Source organism: Capricornis sumatraensis, chromosome 2 (assembly GCF_032405125.1).
Source record: "Capricornis sumatraensis isolate serow.1 chromosome 2, serow.2, whole genome shotgun sequence".
In the NCBI taxonomy this organism is placed as follows: Eukaryota; Metazoa; Chordata; class Mammalia; order Artiodactyla; family Bovidae; genus Capricornis; species Capricornis sumatraensis.
Window position 1 is genome coordinate 44,144,905 of NC_091070.1, and position 15,591 is coordinate 44,160,495.

Sequence of the window (15,591 nt, forward strand, 5' to 3'; positions counted from 1 at the left end):
TTATAAACACATAGCAAAATAAGCATCACTTAAACAGCAACCATGTTTTTCACATAATTAAGATTTCTCAGGAGATAAACATTGTTTCAGCTTGAATATGTAAATAGTCTTTGAGGCTTTATGTCAGCTAGTATTTACGAAAGCTAGTCTAAAAACTACCACCACCTGCAAAAGTGATGAGCATTAAGACACAGTTTTGCTATCATGCCATAATAAAGACTGAAAATCATAGAAAGCCTGAGGAAGCTAGTGACTTCATTGCAACTGCTGTAGCTGGAACTAATTAATTGTGATTTAAAGATGTATGCTGCTGCTGCTGCTAAGTCGTTTCTGTCGTGTCTGACTCTATGCAACCCCATAGACAGCAGCCCACCAGGCTCCCCCGTCCCTGGGATTCTCCAGGCAAGAACACTGAAGTGGCTTGCCATTTCCTTCTCCAATGCATGAAAGTGAAAAGTGAAAACTGAAAGTGAAGTCGCTGAGTCGTGTCCAACTCTTAGCAACCCCATGGACTGCAGCCCACCAGGCTCCTCCATCCATGGGATTTTCCAGGAAAGAGTACTGGAGTGGGGTGCCATTTCTATGAGAATCCAAAAGGATGCTTTTGAATCGTCTGTTGTTGGTTTCTTTATGATCCAGCCATCTCAACCAGGTTAGATTATGCCCCCTGATCATCTAACTGTGATAAAGGGAAGCTGTATAGAGACTTTCTTCATCTCTGAAAAAAAAGAAACACAGCATAAATCAGTGTTGAAAAATTGTACTCAGAAAATACATATATTCATTGTACAACTTAACATCCAGGGTAGGAGTTATATCAATTTATAACATCATGCATGCCTTAAAAGTTGTACAAAATGCAAACACTAAGGTATAATTCATTGTCCTCATTTTACTGCTGTCTCAGTTATTGGAATAAAGAATAGTATTTGTCATATATTTGTATTTGTTTATACTATATAAATTTATATTAAATTATAAATTAATTAAACTCACATTTATATTTGTTTGTATCTTTAATAGCCTACGTCTTTGTCAAAAGGATTTGAGGTACCTACAACAAAAGGCATATATATATATATATAATAAGATGGGTAAAACAGAAATTAAAAATCAAGACTACGGAAAGGAAAGGGATAAAATATATTAAGGGCTTCCCAGGTGGCTCAGTGGTAAAGAATCCACCTGCCAAGCAGGTGACTCAGGTTCAATCCATGGGTCAGGAAGATCGCTTGGAGAAGGAAACGGCAACCCACTCTAGTATTTGTGCCTGGGAAATCCATGGACAGAGGAGCCTGGTAGGCTACAGTCCATGGGGTCGCAAAAAGTTGGGCACGACTGAGCAACTAAACAACAACAAAATACATTAACATCAGCAATGGTTAGTTGAACTGAGGACCAGTTTTGGCTGCAAGCTTTCTGGTAGCCAGGGCAAAAAAAGAAAACACAGTAAGTTGTGTCATTCTAGGAACCATAAAGGAAGAAGGAAATCGATTCTATAAGTGAAAGTTTTGCCTTAGTACCAAATTACAGAACAAAGGGAAAAGTTCACATAAGACCTTATTTAGGAAACATCTGGTAACCAATAATAGACAATGTCCTTGACAAGTTTCATAAAGAACAGCATTTTACAAGCATTCTCTAGGACATTGCTTCCTCTGATGCTATCAACTAGAGGTCTACTTGGACACTCTCCAGAATTGCTTAGCTGGATAGTTATGCTATTAAAGCAAAGAAGTAAATTTTTATAAATACCACAAACAAAAGTGCTGCAACAGACAATGCTTTATATAGAATGCACTAGCTCTGTTTACATTTATACATTAAAAATGCCTTTCTAGCATTAAAATCTAGTTTTAAAGGCAAAAATAGACAAGTTGACCAAGCAAGGACATCTTAAGAGTAATTTACTCAGCCTCTGACATTTTTCCAGGGTATTTTTACCTGCTCTCTTCTTTCAGTTTCTTGGCTGCCTGTGTTGATAATTTAATCTGCAAGTCCAGCCTCTGCAGGAAATCTCTGGCTGATACTTCCTCAGGCTGCATGGGCTGAACATCCAATTCTTGAGGGCTGGGAGGAGAGACGTCTTCCCCAGACCCTACCAGCTCCTCTTCATGAGAAAAACTATCAACAGTTTCATTTTCTGGAGAATCTACTGAGTTAAGTCCATTAAACAGCAACGGCTTCTCTGATACAACTGGGATGTTCAAAGTTTTCTTCAGAAATATACAATCATTGGTAAACAGTTTATTTGCCCTTTTAATTTGTTCCATCTAAAATGTTTAAAAAAAAACAGTTACATATAAATAAGTCCAAAAGTAGGGCTTATTACACAACATAAGCTAAAAATATTCATGAGCAAAATATGCTTTCTCTAGATCTGAGATTCTTGATTCCCAGACACCCCCAGTTATTTTAAGAGATGCCAGAAAATTCTCTTTCACAATTTTATAAGAAGAAAGACTAACTTTTCCCCAGTTGTATTATTTCCCTTCTAAGGCAGCTTTTACCAAGCAACTTAAATCCCTGAAGTTAAAAAATGTAGAATATTTAGCAATTATTTAATACATTTCAATCATATTTTAACATTTCTATTATCTGATTTAAACAAACTTCCCAGTGCAGTGGTCTTCTTTATGGAGTGCTTCCCATCTCTAGATGGTAAATTTAATGGACACAGAAGGTGGTAAAGGAAGAAAGTACAAAAATTAGGAAGAATGGTATAGGCTGGGACTGCAGTCATTAAGGCCTCACGGAAAAGGTGGGGTTCCGATTTTGACTCTTTTGACTTTAGATGGGGGCTTGAAGAATGGGTAGAAGTGGGACAGGTAAGGAAAGAGGTAGGGAGCTCTTTACATGGAGTATCTTATTTTCTCTACCTTATGGATTAGGTACTTGAAAATCCACTTTACAAATAAAAGAAACAAAATAAGGAGATTATATGCCATGGAATCATCATGCAGTGGGGAGATGCAGAAGCCAGAATTTTATACAGGTTTCCAAACTTCAAACTCTTTCACAGCCTGTGAATTCCTCCAAACCAAAGAAATGGAGATGTAAGGTAGGGACGAAAGGGGAAATGGAATTTGTATATTTTACCTCATTTAACCTTCCTAACAGTTCTGCAATATTATCATCTCCTCTTTTACAAATGGGGAAAGGGAGACTCAAGGGATTGAAGTGGCATGCCTAGGTCCCCAAATGCAGGTAAGTGCAGACAGCATCCTTGGCTGTGCTGGTGCAGAACTGTCAGGCAAGCACCTGCTCAGGTTCATCACGCCACACTATCATGCCTCTGCAGACTTCTCCAGCCACCTAGCCTGGGGACTTGCACCATGCTAGTAGGCTCTTTGCATGCACGACACCATCCGATCTTGTGAGATATGTCAACAAGACAGCTTGGAATAACAGCTAAGCACACAGGCTTGGGGATGTGATAGATCTGGTTTCAAATCCAGCTTCACCAACACACACTGAACATAAATTTGTTACTTCTCTCGTTATGCCTATTTCCTTACGTATAAAACAGGTATCATCTACCCTTCACAGGGTAGTTGGAGGGATTAAATGGGAGTTTATACGTAAATATGCATACAGGATAGAGACACAGATGTGAAACATAGATGTGAAAGGGAGACACAATTTAGCAGTAAATGGTACTTACTTTCCATTTTCCTATGAAGAAATTAAGGCACGAGAGATGACCGATCTGACCAAGTGTACGTGGTTCTGTATAAGCCAGAATGTCTGTCTGACTCTGAAGTCCATACAACACCAAGATTAAAGTACATGACTAATGGAACCCAATTCTGGGATCTTTAATGCCAAACTGATTGAGTGAAAAAATTAGATTTCTACTTCAAAGAGCCTGAAAAAATAAGTCAAATAAAATACACCCTGTTCTTTCTGCTTTCTAACTATAAGCTGAATCCTCAAAATAGCACATTCAATGCTGTCTTTTATTTTTTGTGTAGGATGGTCGTTTATGTTCTAGTTTCTAGTTAAAGGAGAGAAGGCAAGGGTGAGAAAGAACATATGCAGATACATTTTAGAGACAAAATTAAAATCTCAGAATCACTAAGTGTCTCCGGTCTAGTTTAGGCTTAGATTTGAGGCACTTAGACAACTTGAAAATGTGTCCAGAGCAGGTTCAGGTATATCCTAGTCTGCCTTTAGGACCTCTTGTTTTCACCACGTCCTCCATCTCTCTTAGTACAAGGGCTTCCGAGGACACTGAGCCCTCTCCTGGCTCCAGGGTGAACACATGACTCATTCTTGCCCTCCGAAGCATCATGCTGCCCAAGCTGTCCTGACAGGTCATAGTCCCACCTCAGAACAATTCAGAGATGCAAGGAGACTTCTGCTGGGTTTGGAGGTGAAGGACTTCTATTTTCCCTTCGGGAAAGAGATGGGTCTGGAGCTGCTGGCGGCCATCCTTTTACCACAAGGAACTTAACTACAAGGTCACCTTGGAGGAGATTGAGCACTGAACCAAAGCCTGAAGCCCAAATACCCTCATGCCCTTCAGTTCCAGTAATAAGCCAGTAAATGTCACATTTTGGGGTTTTTTGTTTTGTTTTTTTTTTTTTTTTTTTGCTTAGTTCAATTTGAGTTTTCTGTCACTTATAAATGCAAGAACTCTCATTGATACAGCACCCTTTGAAATACTTATTGGCAGAGGCCTACAATTGCTAATAGTCACTGTGACCTGGAAATAATGATAGAAGACAGAAACAACTGGGAACACCAGGATCTGGTTGTTGAGGATGGGCTGGGAACATCAACCATAAACTGTGAATTCCCTCAGGACTAGACCTGTTATTTCTACAGCTTCCCAGGTTGAGCAAAGATATATACACTAAGTGCTTAGGATGGATGGATTAATAATTAACATAGGTCAGAGAAATTGGAGGAGGAAATGGCAACCCATTCCCATGTCCTTGCCTAGAGAATTCCATAGGCAGAGGAGCCTGGTGGGTTACAGTCCATGGGGGCCACAAAAAGTTGGACATGACTAACCATGCACGCACGTGTGCAGAGAAATAGGCCTAAAAGATGAACCCAGAGAAGTAACCAGAAAGCAGTAGTAAGTTACCTATTGTGTTGGTTTTTCCCCCTTTAAACTCACCCTCAGCTTCCAATCCATACCCTAGTCTTCTTGAGCCTGTTCTGACCTCAGCAGGCTGACCTCATCAGAACTGCACTTCCCAAGGCCCCTTGTTCTTGGAATTCCAGTCGGTGTTCCAAAAGAAGGCCACCGGCAGCATGGCCACACCATGGCTCTGGTGCCTGCATCCCTCTGTGGCAGAGTTCCTGCCTGGAGCCCCGTTGTCCACTCCTCCCACTCTCCTCAGTTTCGGGAACCACACTCCTTCCCCCGGCCCTCAGGCCTGGGAGTAGTGTCTCCCTGCTGTTGCTCGTCTTCACCATCCCTTAATCCTATTCCCACTTCTACAAATGTCTCTGCATTAAACCCTCAAGGGCCACACCCTTGGAGTGCGCTAAGAAAGCTAAGTTGCTCAGTCGTGTCCGACTCTTTGCGACCCTATGGACTATAGCTTACCAGGCTCCTCCGTCCATGGGATTCTCCAGGCAAGAATACTGGAGTGGGTTGCCATTTCCTTCTCCAGGGGATCTTCCCGACCCAGGGATCGAACCCAGGTCTCCCGCATTGCAGGCAGATGCTTTAACCTCTGAGCCACCAGGGAAGCCCTGGAGTGCGCTAGCTGTAGTCTTTGGGGACCCTGATATATCTATCACTTAGAGCAAGAAAGGCCATCACAGCCTTTCTTGCAAGGGGCCGATGACAGGAAGCACAAGACAAAGGATTGAGTCCACAGCTGGGTAAAGCCAGGGAGTCCCCAGGGAGTGAGGGCGGGGGCCCCAGCTCTCGTGCATGCCACTGTACCATTGATGCAACAACAGAACTGCCTCTTTTAACAAGTCTATGAGCTTCTCCAGGTCAGGGACTGCTTCACCTCCATTTCAGCATTGCCAGCAAGTATTTAAGTTATATGCTGAGTCTGATGAGCTAGATTCTAGGATGACACACAGATGCCAGCATCAAGAACATCAGCAATATCCACAGTTGGCATCAAGGTGGGAACCAGTCTAAGGACGGGCAGATTTGAAACTGAAGGTGAAAACAGGTAAATGAGGTTAATATAAGGTTGCAAGCAGAAACAAGGGCTCTGGCTTTACCATTTTCTAATCATTCCCTATGTCTGTTTTCTTTTCTGTAAATTAAGAAAAATAACAGTACTTTCTATACAATATTATTATGACAATTAAATGGGTTAATTCATGTAAAACATTTACAACAATGCATGGCACACAGAAGCACTTATAAATGCTAGCAACTATAATTAAATTTGGTTAAAAGTGAGAAAGCAACAAGTAAGGGCAGATCCTAACATGTATTCAGCAAATGAAAAGGAGGTAGGAATTTTCTCTCAATAAAAAATACTTCTCCCACAAAGTAAAAATATATAAAGAAAATTTCATATAAACAATCCCAGATGAATAACATGTTGTCACTGCCCCGAGGTAACAGCATTAAGTTTTTTTCTTTTTAAAAGCTATTTAATCTGATCTTAACTTGTTCTTTTTTTACAAGTATAGGCTCCAAACTCTGTAACCAATAGTAAAGTAAAGGAATGAAACCAGCCATGCAAAAAGTCAGGGGAAACAAAAAAGGATTCTTGCCAGAGAGAGTAGTTACAAGGCCCCAGCTGAAATTTCATGGCTGAAATGTAGAGAGTAAAGAGCAAGCTGTAGGTCACTCATATAATAAATAAAATTTGGATTTTGTTTTAAATGTAATGGGAAGCCATTGGAGGGTGTGTGGAGGAAGTGAGTGGAATGATTTGAAGATCATCCCACTTTATGGAAAATGGATTGGTAAGAAAGAGGCGTTAGCTGAAACAGGAAGCCCAGTTATAGAAGAAACCGCAGTAGCATAGACAAGGGATATAAATAATCCCAAACAGTGAAATATTTTAATTGGCTTTGGAATGTTTTACACTTTCATCTGAACTTAGATGGGTCTAAGGTTCTTGGAATTTCACCTCACATAAAACTAAGAAAAGTCACAATCCAATCCAAGAAGAGCTAAAACACTCTACACCTTACCCACCTGCCCTCCTTCAGTATTTCCAACTATCCAACGAGTGCTGAAAATAGAAAGTGTGACCTTTTCAGAGTAATGCAGAACAACCCTTTGTTTCCTGAGGGCAGATGACTAGGAGGGGGAGATACAGCAGCCAAATGTTTTCATTTTAAAAGTCTTTCCTAATCAGGACTGAGTAGCATGACTCAGTGAAATTTACCATCTGCTCACTAAGAAACAGATTATGAAATAATCGAGTAAGAGCTGACAGGACAGCCCCAAGGACCACTGTGGTGAAATCAGATGGAACACATCCATCAACAACTTGTTTAAAATGACCCCCCTGTAAATACACGGTGCAAAGGTGAATTCACTCTGAATTCACAAAATGTCTCCCGAAAAGTGATCTCAATAGCTGCTGTTAGGCCTGAACAAGAACTCTCCCCAAAGGCTATTTTAGGTCAGCTTCATCAGACCATCTACCTAACTGGAGATGCAATATTCAAAGTTTCTTTTTCTTCCTCTCCATTCATTTAAAAGAAAAAAAAAAAAAAACCTTCCCAAAACATTTCAGGATACATAATAAACATGTAACACAGCACTGTGTCATTTATGGAATATTTTCATATACACTCAACTCTCATTTGATTATTATTATCATTATAGGAAAACAAGACTTAAATGTTAAAGGATTCTCTCAAGATCATTTCCTCATGAGTGCTGGATTCAACCTCCTCACCTGGCTGTCTCCTATTAAATTCTAAGGGTTGGTGATGATCAGACTTCTCCTTTGCCATGTGCTAATAAGGAAAAGAATTTATTTCTTCTCCATGTTATCTCAGAAGAATATATGAGATCCCACTTATGAAATGTCCAGAAAAGGCAAACCTAGAGATTAGAAAGCAGACTCATGGTTATCTGGGATGATGGAAGGGAACAGGGAGTAAGGGATCCGTGCAAGGTGATGGAAATGTTCTAAAATTGGACTGTGGTGATGGCTGGAAGGCCAGAGGCAGATGGGCCCCCCAGAGTAAAGCAATTGGAGATTCATTCTCTACTGATGGAAACTCAAGACAAGAATAGCAGGACAATTAAGAGGAGGAGGCTGGGCCCTGCTCAGACCACATATTTCTCGAAGTCAGGCGACTTCCCTGACCATACATGCGCAGAAACGCTCCTTGGAGGCCAGAGGAGAATTCTGTCAAGGGCTGCTCTTCCCAGACGCCTTTTAGGTAGAATCCATCCTAGCTAACAGATGTGTGCACACATGTGGGTGGATCCTGAGATACACCAAATATGGACTGTGAACCAGGCAGATAAAAATGATTGGCTAAAGGAAAACTGGAGAAAAGGCCCAAAAAAATAATTCAAACTGCCACGAGGGCACAACTCAGGGACGCTCCCTCTGAATCTGCCCATGTGTCTATCCACACACACTGTACTCTTTTTTCCCTCCTAATAAATACTTTACTTGCCTCAGTACTTTCTGTCTTCGTGGAAATTCTTTTCTGCAAAGCCGAAGGGTCAGGGCCCTTGTCACTGACCACTGGTCTAGTAGCTAAGATCTGGTGCCTTCACTGCCGCGACCCGGCCTCAATCTCTGACTGGGAACCTAAGCCCCACCCCAAGCCACTGCAGCCTGAGGCCACCCAAGATCAGCTGCACAACTCTTGAAAAATCCTTGAATTATGCACTTAGGATGGGTGAATTCTATAGTATATAAATTATACTTTGATAAAGTTGCTTTTAAATAAAGAAGGCATGAGAATCTATTAAACCCTAAAGCTACTAAGGGCTACCTTAGTACCATACCTCTTACAATAGGCAATACTATTTATTTATGGTTCTCTCCCCTTTGACCAGCAAAGTCAACAGTTTCCAGTAACAGCAGAAGGGGCTAAAGTTCTAAACATAAAAGATTTACATACACTTACATTTCTAACTAACCACTCTTGTTCCCCCTAAAATGAAAATCATTTCACCTTTTCTCAGCAAGGTGACTTCTGATAGGAGAAGTGTGAAAAAGCAAGTGGGCTCAACAGCTCATTGGAAGGCAAAGAGAAGACCCTAGGAAAAAATCTGGACAGGAGGTGACTGGACACAGAGATGGGGGTTGGCACAACTGTCTGGAGAGGGTAGAGGTCAGAGAAGTTGTGAGGGGGTAAACAAAAAAGACAAAGTGTGTGCAAATAATAGCTTCCCTTGCTGCCTCTCACTCACTTTCTAGTTATACACAGGGCTTCTAAACAAAAAGTTCCCAGCAGCTGCCCGATTGGTCAGTTCCCTCCACAGGCTTGCCCCCAGTGAAAGGAACGGGCATCACCGAAAAAGCTGTAGCAAAATACAGAATACTGGGTTAGGGGAAGGGACTTAATGTCTCAGTGGAGATAAGCACAGCCCGGGAAATTCCAGCCCCAGCAAGTCTGTCTGAGATCTGAACTATATTTAATAGCTTCTTAGTTCATCCCCAGTAGTTTCAGTTTCCCTCACTGAGGTCTTCCATGGCCACACCATTTAAAATTGCAGCCACAGCCACCAGCCTAATCTCCTTTCCCTGCTTAATTTTTTTTTTTCATTTTGCTTGTCAGTATCTGACATATAATATACTTTGTTTACTTACTGTCTCCACTGCCTAAAATATAAGCTCCATGAGGATAAAAACTTTTAGTTATTCACTAGTGTATCACCAGAAAGGTAGAAGCTGGAGGTAAAAAAAAAAAGAAAAATCTGATGAATGATAAACACTGTTGAGAAAGCGAAACAGGAAAGAGAGGAAGGGCACTGGGGTGAAGGAAGGTTGCAATTTGACATGGAGTGGTCTGGAAGGCCTCAAGGAGGAGATATTTAAACAAAGACTTGAAGGCAGTGGGAGAGCAGGTCACAAAGCCAGTATCAGTCACATGATCTGCAGGTCCCAAGGTGGCTTAGCTGGTAAAGAATTCCCCTGCAATGCAGGAAACATGGGTTCGATTCCTGCATTGGGAAGATCCCCTGGAGAAGGAAATGGCACGCCAGTATTCTTGCCTGAAGAATCCCATGGACTGAGGAGTCTAGCAGACCACAGTCCCACAGAGTCGTGAAGAGTCTGACACGACTGAAGCGACTGCACACACACGCACAAGGAAAGTGAAAATGTGGGGCCACTGTTAACAAATTATTAAACATTTAGAGGCAGCAACAGCAGAGCATTAACTGCAGGATTCCTCTAAGCGTGGGGTTTATGTGATTGCACAGCTCCCCCAGCTATGACATGGCCCTGCACACAGCTATCAGGGAAAGTGCTCCCCACAGATGGATGGAACAGCAAGTTCAAAGATCCCAAGAAGGGACAGTGCATTTTGAATGAGAAAAGGGGCCATGCTTATAAAACAGGAACATTCCTGGGCTCCTTTACTGGATATTCTGATCCAGTAGGTTTGAGGTAAGCTCGAAATCTCCAATTTCTCATCACCTACTCCTTTAAGCAATTTAATTTAAATATGATGTGGGTGATCTTGGCAATCAATATGAGAAACTTAACTCAACTTCTTTCTGTTTAATTAAGGAATGAAAAACCTTTCTGCCTTTTCAACTTCCACATAAAACCAATTTTCAATGAGTAAATCCAATTAACATCTGCAGTTAATAACTTCAATAATATCACTTCACTGTTATGGTGAGCATCTGCACTTTTACTAGTTCTGTATAAACAGTGGGAAGAGTCTCTAAAAATTTCATCAACTGGAGTTCAAAGTCCAAAGTAAATGAGAACCATTGGTACTCAACCAAGAGGGAGGGCTTCTCAGGGAATATGTGGATGAATTTCTAGATGGGAGTGGGGGGCAGTGCTAGTGGCATTTACTGGGCAGAGAACAGAGATGCTGCTAAACATCCTACAATGCACAGAACAGTTCCCTGAGACAAAGAATTATCCAGTCCCTAGTATCTATAGGGGTGCAGTTGAGAAACACTAAAATAGATTGTGGTTACAGATTATAGTTCCCAATTCACTATATTTGAGCTTAACATCATAAAATTAAGTCTTTATAAAGGTAATGAAAAATCTGACTTACACTTTAATGAGAAGGGATAATAAAGTTATCAAGAACAGGATCTACATCAGCGAAAATAGGGGTTAGATAGCATTCGATCAAAGGCGGAGAACTGCAGTGAACAGATGGTCAGGAGCTCTGAGACACCCAAATGGAATCATGGAGGGCAATGAGGACCAGGGAGACTGCTGTGGGTAGGGGCCAGGGAAATGCCACTCTCTGGATATCATGGATTCCTAGGTACAGTGAGCCTGGCCTAGTACTGAATAGAAAAGATGCACAGAAACCACAGAGAAAAGACCGTCCTTCTGGAGGAATCAAAATGAGAAAGACTTGAAAAGCCTAGGATAAAAATAAGGATGGAAATCAGAAGTAATACCTACAGCAAAGCAAATGCTGTATCACTGTGCTAATTCAAGCTAATCTCAATGAATAAGCATTGGACTATTGGAATGGAATACTGGAAAATATCCTTACCTCTCATCTGTAAAAAGGAGATTAATTACACCTATCTCCAAGCCTTAGTGGGAAAATCAAACTGAGTGAGAACAAGATGGTCCAGGACAAATGCAATACCTGGCGCACAGCAGGCACTCAACAGAAGGTGTAGCCACTGATAACTTCCTAACTGCTTCTTCTGGCTTTGACTCAAACCAGTTCCCATGAATGCAAATATAAGGACTGAAGTTCTATGTTCACATTTAGAAACTCCCAAGCGGGCGGAATAGGACAAACCATGGCACGAGATCCTCGGTTCATGTCTGCACAGCAAGATCCCTGCTCTCAGACTGTTTAAATGACAGTAGGACCTGCCAGGTAAACACACACCAGCTTGGGTGTGCAAAGGAGATGACTGAGTCTCTTGTCACTGGTGAAGAGCCAGAAAGAGTTTCACTTGCAGAGAAAGATAAAGACAAGATCACCTTTCTTCCTATTGCTGTCTAGGGTGCTTCAGGGAAGAACATTGAAAACTGATATAGAACTCATATGTAAAAAAGCTATCACATAGTTCAGAGTTAATTATAAGTAATTTTAATGAAAAATATGCTCCCTCAGGTTTCCATGTTCTTCCCAGAGGTGTAATGCAATAGGCCCAAGGCACAGGCACACCCACACTTATAAATTTATAATAAACACAGCTCTCCAGCTCACCTGGACCACATTCTTGGCCGCTGCTTAGCGACAGGTGTCACATTCACAGTTGCCAGTGAGCCCAGGAGTGTAATTTCACTTCTAAATAAAGAAGCATAATCAATAGAACTAGAACCATCCGGCGGGAACAACTGTACCCTTCCTGACTCATCATAGTGCTTGTTTACCCAGAAAACAAAATTCTCTGCCCAAATCCACACATCAGTTCGGCATTCAGGAAATATTACATAGCAGCATGACCCGGAATGAAAATCGGGCGAATCTGGGTCCGGGTGGTGCCGATGCCCTGGTCCTCTTTGGCCTGCCTCACGCGGCGGATCCTGTCCGAGTGTGGGCAGGGCATCGGGAACTCGATGCGCCCACCCGGGAGAGCCTTCCGTCGCTGTCCCTGCAGCGCGCGCTGGGCGAGCGGCTCGAGGCCGAGCCGCCGGGGGCCGCTGGCTGCTCCTCGATGCCCGGCTCCTCGCGCGCCCCGCCCCGAGCCGCTGCGCCCCCGCCCGCGGCCGCCAGCCCTGCTCACCGAGACTCCGTACTTGAGCGCGATGCCCTGCAGCGTGTCGCCGGCGCGGACCCGGTGCTCCACATGGCGCTCGATGACGCCGGCGCCCAGCGGCGCCCGCACGCTGGCCGTGCTACCGTACGAGCGGGTCTTGGTGCGTGCCAGGCTCAGCGACTGCTCGGCCTCCTCGGCCTCGGAGCCCGAACGCGAGTGCGGCGGCGGCGGCGAAGGGGCCGAGGGCCGGGGCGCGCGGGGGCCACCTGCCCGCAGGGACGGAGCGGGCGAGGAATCCGCCATGGGTCCTGCGGAGGCCGCCGGGTCGGGAAGCTCGCCAAAGGGGCGGCGCCTCGTCCGCCGCCACCCCCTCTTCCTCCTCACAGGGGCTGCGGAGGGCCGTTCCGCGGGGGCGGCGGGCTGGAGGCCTCGGTGGGAAGATGCGGGCCCGCCATGGCGGCCGCCCGCTCCTCCGCGTCCGCCTTTCCAGGCGCACCTGCAGGAGGGAGAGCGAAACGAGCTCTGGCTGCTGCCCCGCGGACCGCTCGGCTCCACCCTGCCCACCCGGCTGGCCCCGCGGTGCGACAGGCGGAGAGCGCTAAGGCTCCTGGCAGTGTAGCCACTGGGGCCCCATAGACGCCCTCGGTCCCCGGGTGGAATCCCGCGCCGGGCCGACAGAGCCCCACTCTGCCCGAAGCAAAACACCAAAGCTTTGCTCTGCCCCTTTATTGATTCCACAGCAGGCTTCAGCTTTCTTATATCTTCAACTTCTCCCAGCCCCCCATTACCACAGGACCTCACAGAAAAATTAAGACCATTAAACAGAAATAATTTCTCCAGGCCCATCTCAGCCTTTCAGGGTCCGGCGCCCTCAACACTCCGGGGAGGATAGTGCTTCTAAGGCCTGGTGTGACCTCTAAACCCTTCACTCGCTTTGGTTTCACTCTTCATTGCACACCAGTGCCAATTTTAGTCTTGCGCTGCTTTGCAAGTCTGCCTAGCTCAGTCCATTCTCTTGGCGCACTACTTAGAATTTACTACCTGTCCTCAGTTTTTTCTTACCATTTTCCTCCTTAAGACCCTGAAATTTTACTCCCCAAAGTTTTATCATTAACTTCACCAATGGCTTCTTATCTGTATTCTTTATCTGAACATCCTTCTCCTCAACTTTCTGCCTTCTGATAGTATTCTACAGAGTGGGTGGACGTTTATTAGAATCTAGCACTCGGGATTCTGTTGTACTCTGGACAGCTCTTCAAGAGGAGGTACCCTATGGGCAGATTAGGAGACTGGAGATTTGATTCATTGGCTGAAGTTTCGATATGTGGCTGTGCTGGACAGAGACAAAGGAACTAGAGTTCAGGAGGCAGGATAAGAGATGGAGAGGAGCAAGTGGTCCCCGAATCACCATCCCACTCAAAAATTCTTCAGTAGTTTCCTATGGGCAACAGTGCATAACTCACACTGGCACTCAGCTCCTTTTTTTTCCATTTTTATTGTTCACCCTCCGGCCATACCCCATCTACAAGTCATCCTGCAAACTCCATATGCTCCCGCCAGACAGAAGCACTTGAACTTGCCCCTCCTTCTTACCTTCATGCCTGGCATATGCTATACCCTATGCTTGTAACCCTTCTCCAGTCTCTCTGTTTACATTTAAGAAAAATTTAAGGTCCATCCCAAATAATACATCCAAAAATGAGATCTTTCCGGATTCTTCCCACCTGTACCTGTCCCCCAAATGCCCACTTGTTATTGTTTCTCCACTGAACTCCAAGGTGGTTTGTACCTCTTGCTTAGCATTTAACTTGCGTTTTGTGTCCTGCTATGCTACTGCTGCTGCTGCTGCTGCTGCTAAGTGGTTTCAGTCAGGTCCGACTGCGCGACCGCATAGACGGCAGCCCACCAGGCTCCCCCATCCCTGGGATTCTCCAGGGAAGAACACTGGAGTGGGTTGCTATTTCCTTCTCCAATGCCTACACTTGTCTTATTTCTTCTATACATACTCTTGAGAGGTAAAACTAGATCTTATTTATCCTTTTCAACTTCAGCAGTGTGTACTTAGCTCAGTGCCTTGAATAAAGCATCAAAAGTATTGATAGTTGAATTGAGGTGGAGTAAAAAGATCCTGAAAGCTGTTTTACATTATTTAGCAAAAGTCTTCTATGGATGAACTTGAACTCTTGGGTGGTATCCAGAGTGCCCATCCCAGGACCTAAGAAAGAGGCAGAATGTAAAGGAGATCAGAATGTAAAGGAGATCAAAGTGTTCCAAAATATAAAGGAGATCAGGTAATATTTCAAGAAAACAGGAGAAACTGACCTCAGAGTTGAAGTCTAGTAGAGAGGCAGCATAGAGCATATCTTCCACTAAAGAAAAGTTTACGGAAGAACTGGAAGTCTTTATTTGAAGATTAATGAACTGGGTTCTATCAGTATTATTAGATGTTCTTTGGAAAGGGTTCCATGATCAATTACTTGAGGAACACTGCAATCTCTATTTGCCTTTTAGAGAGTCACAATGCACATTAGAATACTGAAGGCTCTAGAAGGTCCTGTAGTAAAATAAGCGATTGAATTTTGCTTGACACTGTACTTCTCAAACTCATTTGACCATGGAAACCTCTTTTTTCCCCCCTCAGAATTTCCACAGTTTTGGAAGTGCTGATATAAAGTGGGGAAAGACAGGCCTAAATAAGGAAACAGGAAAATGACTTTGAGAATCAGAGATTCCCAAAAGATGGAACAGTACACATAAAGGGGTAGAAAATGATCACTGAATTGCTTCATAAAATGACCAAGTCCTCT

General features: G+C 43.7%; 1 protein-coding gene across 1 annotated transcript; it reads right to left on the reverse strand.

Moving 5' to 3' along the window:
* Positions 1–8: 8 nt before the first annotated feature.
* On the reverse strand, positions 9–13,087 carry LYSMD2 (LysM domain containing 2). The gene is made up of 3 exons (XM_068966343.1): positions 12,812–13,087; positions 1,945–2,273; positions 9–718 (listed from the first exon to the last, which is right to left on the reverse strand). Exons 1-3 carry the CDS (start codon positions 13,085–13,087, stop codon positions 676–678), a joined length of 648 nt encoding a protein of 215 aa, XP_068822444.1. The 3' UTR covers positions 9–675.
* Positions 13,088–15,591: the final 2,504 nt, after the last annotated feature.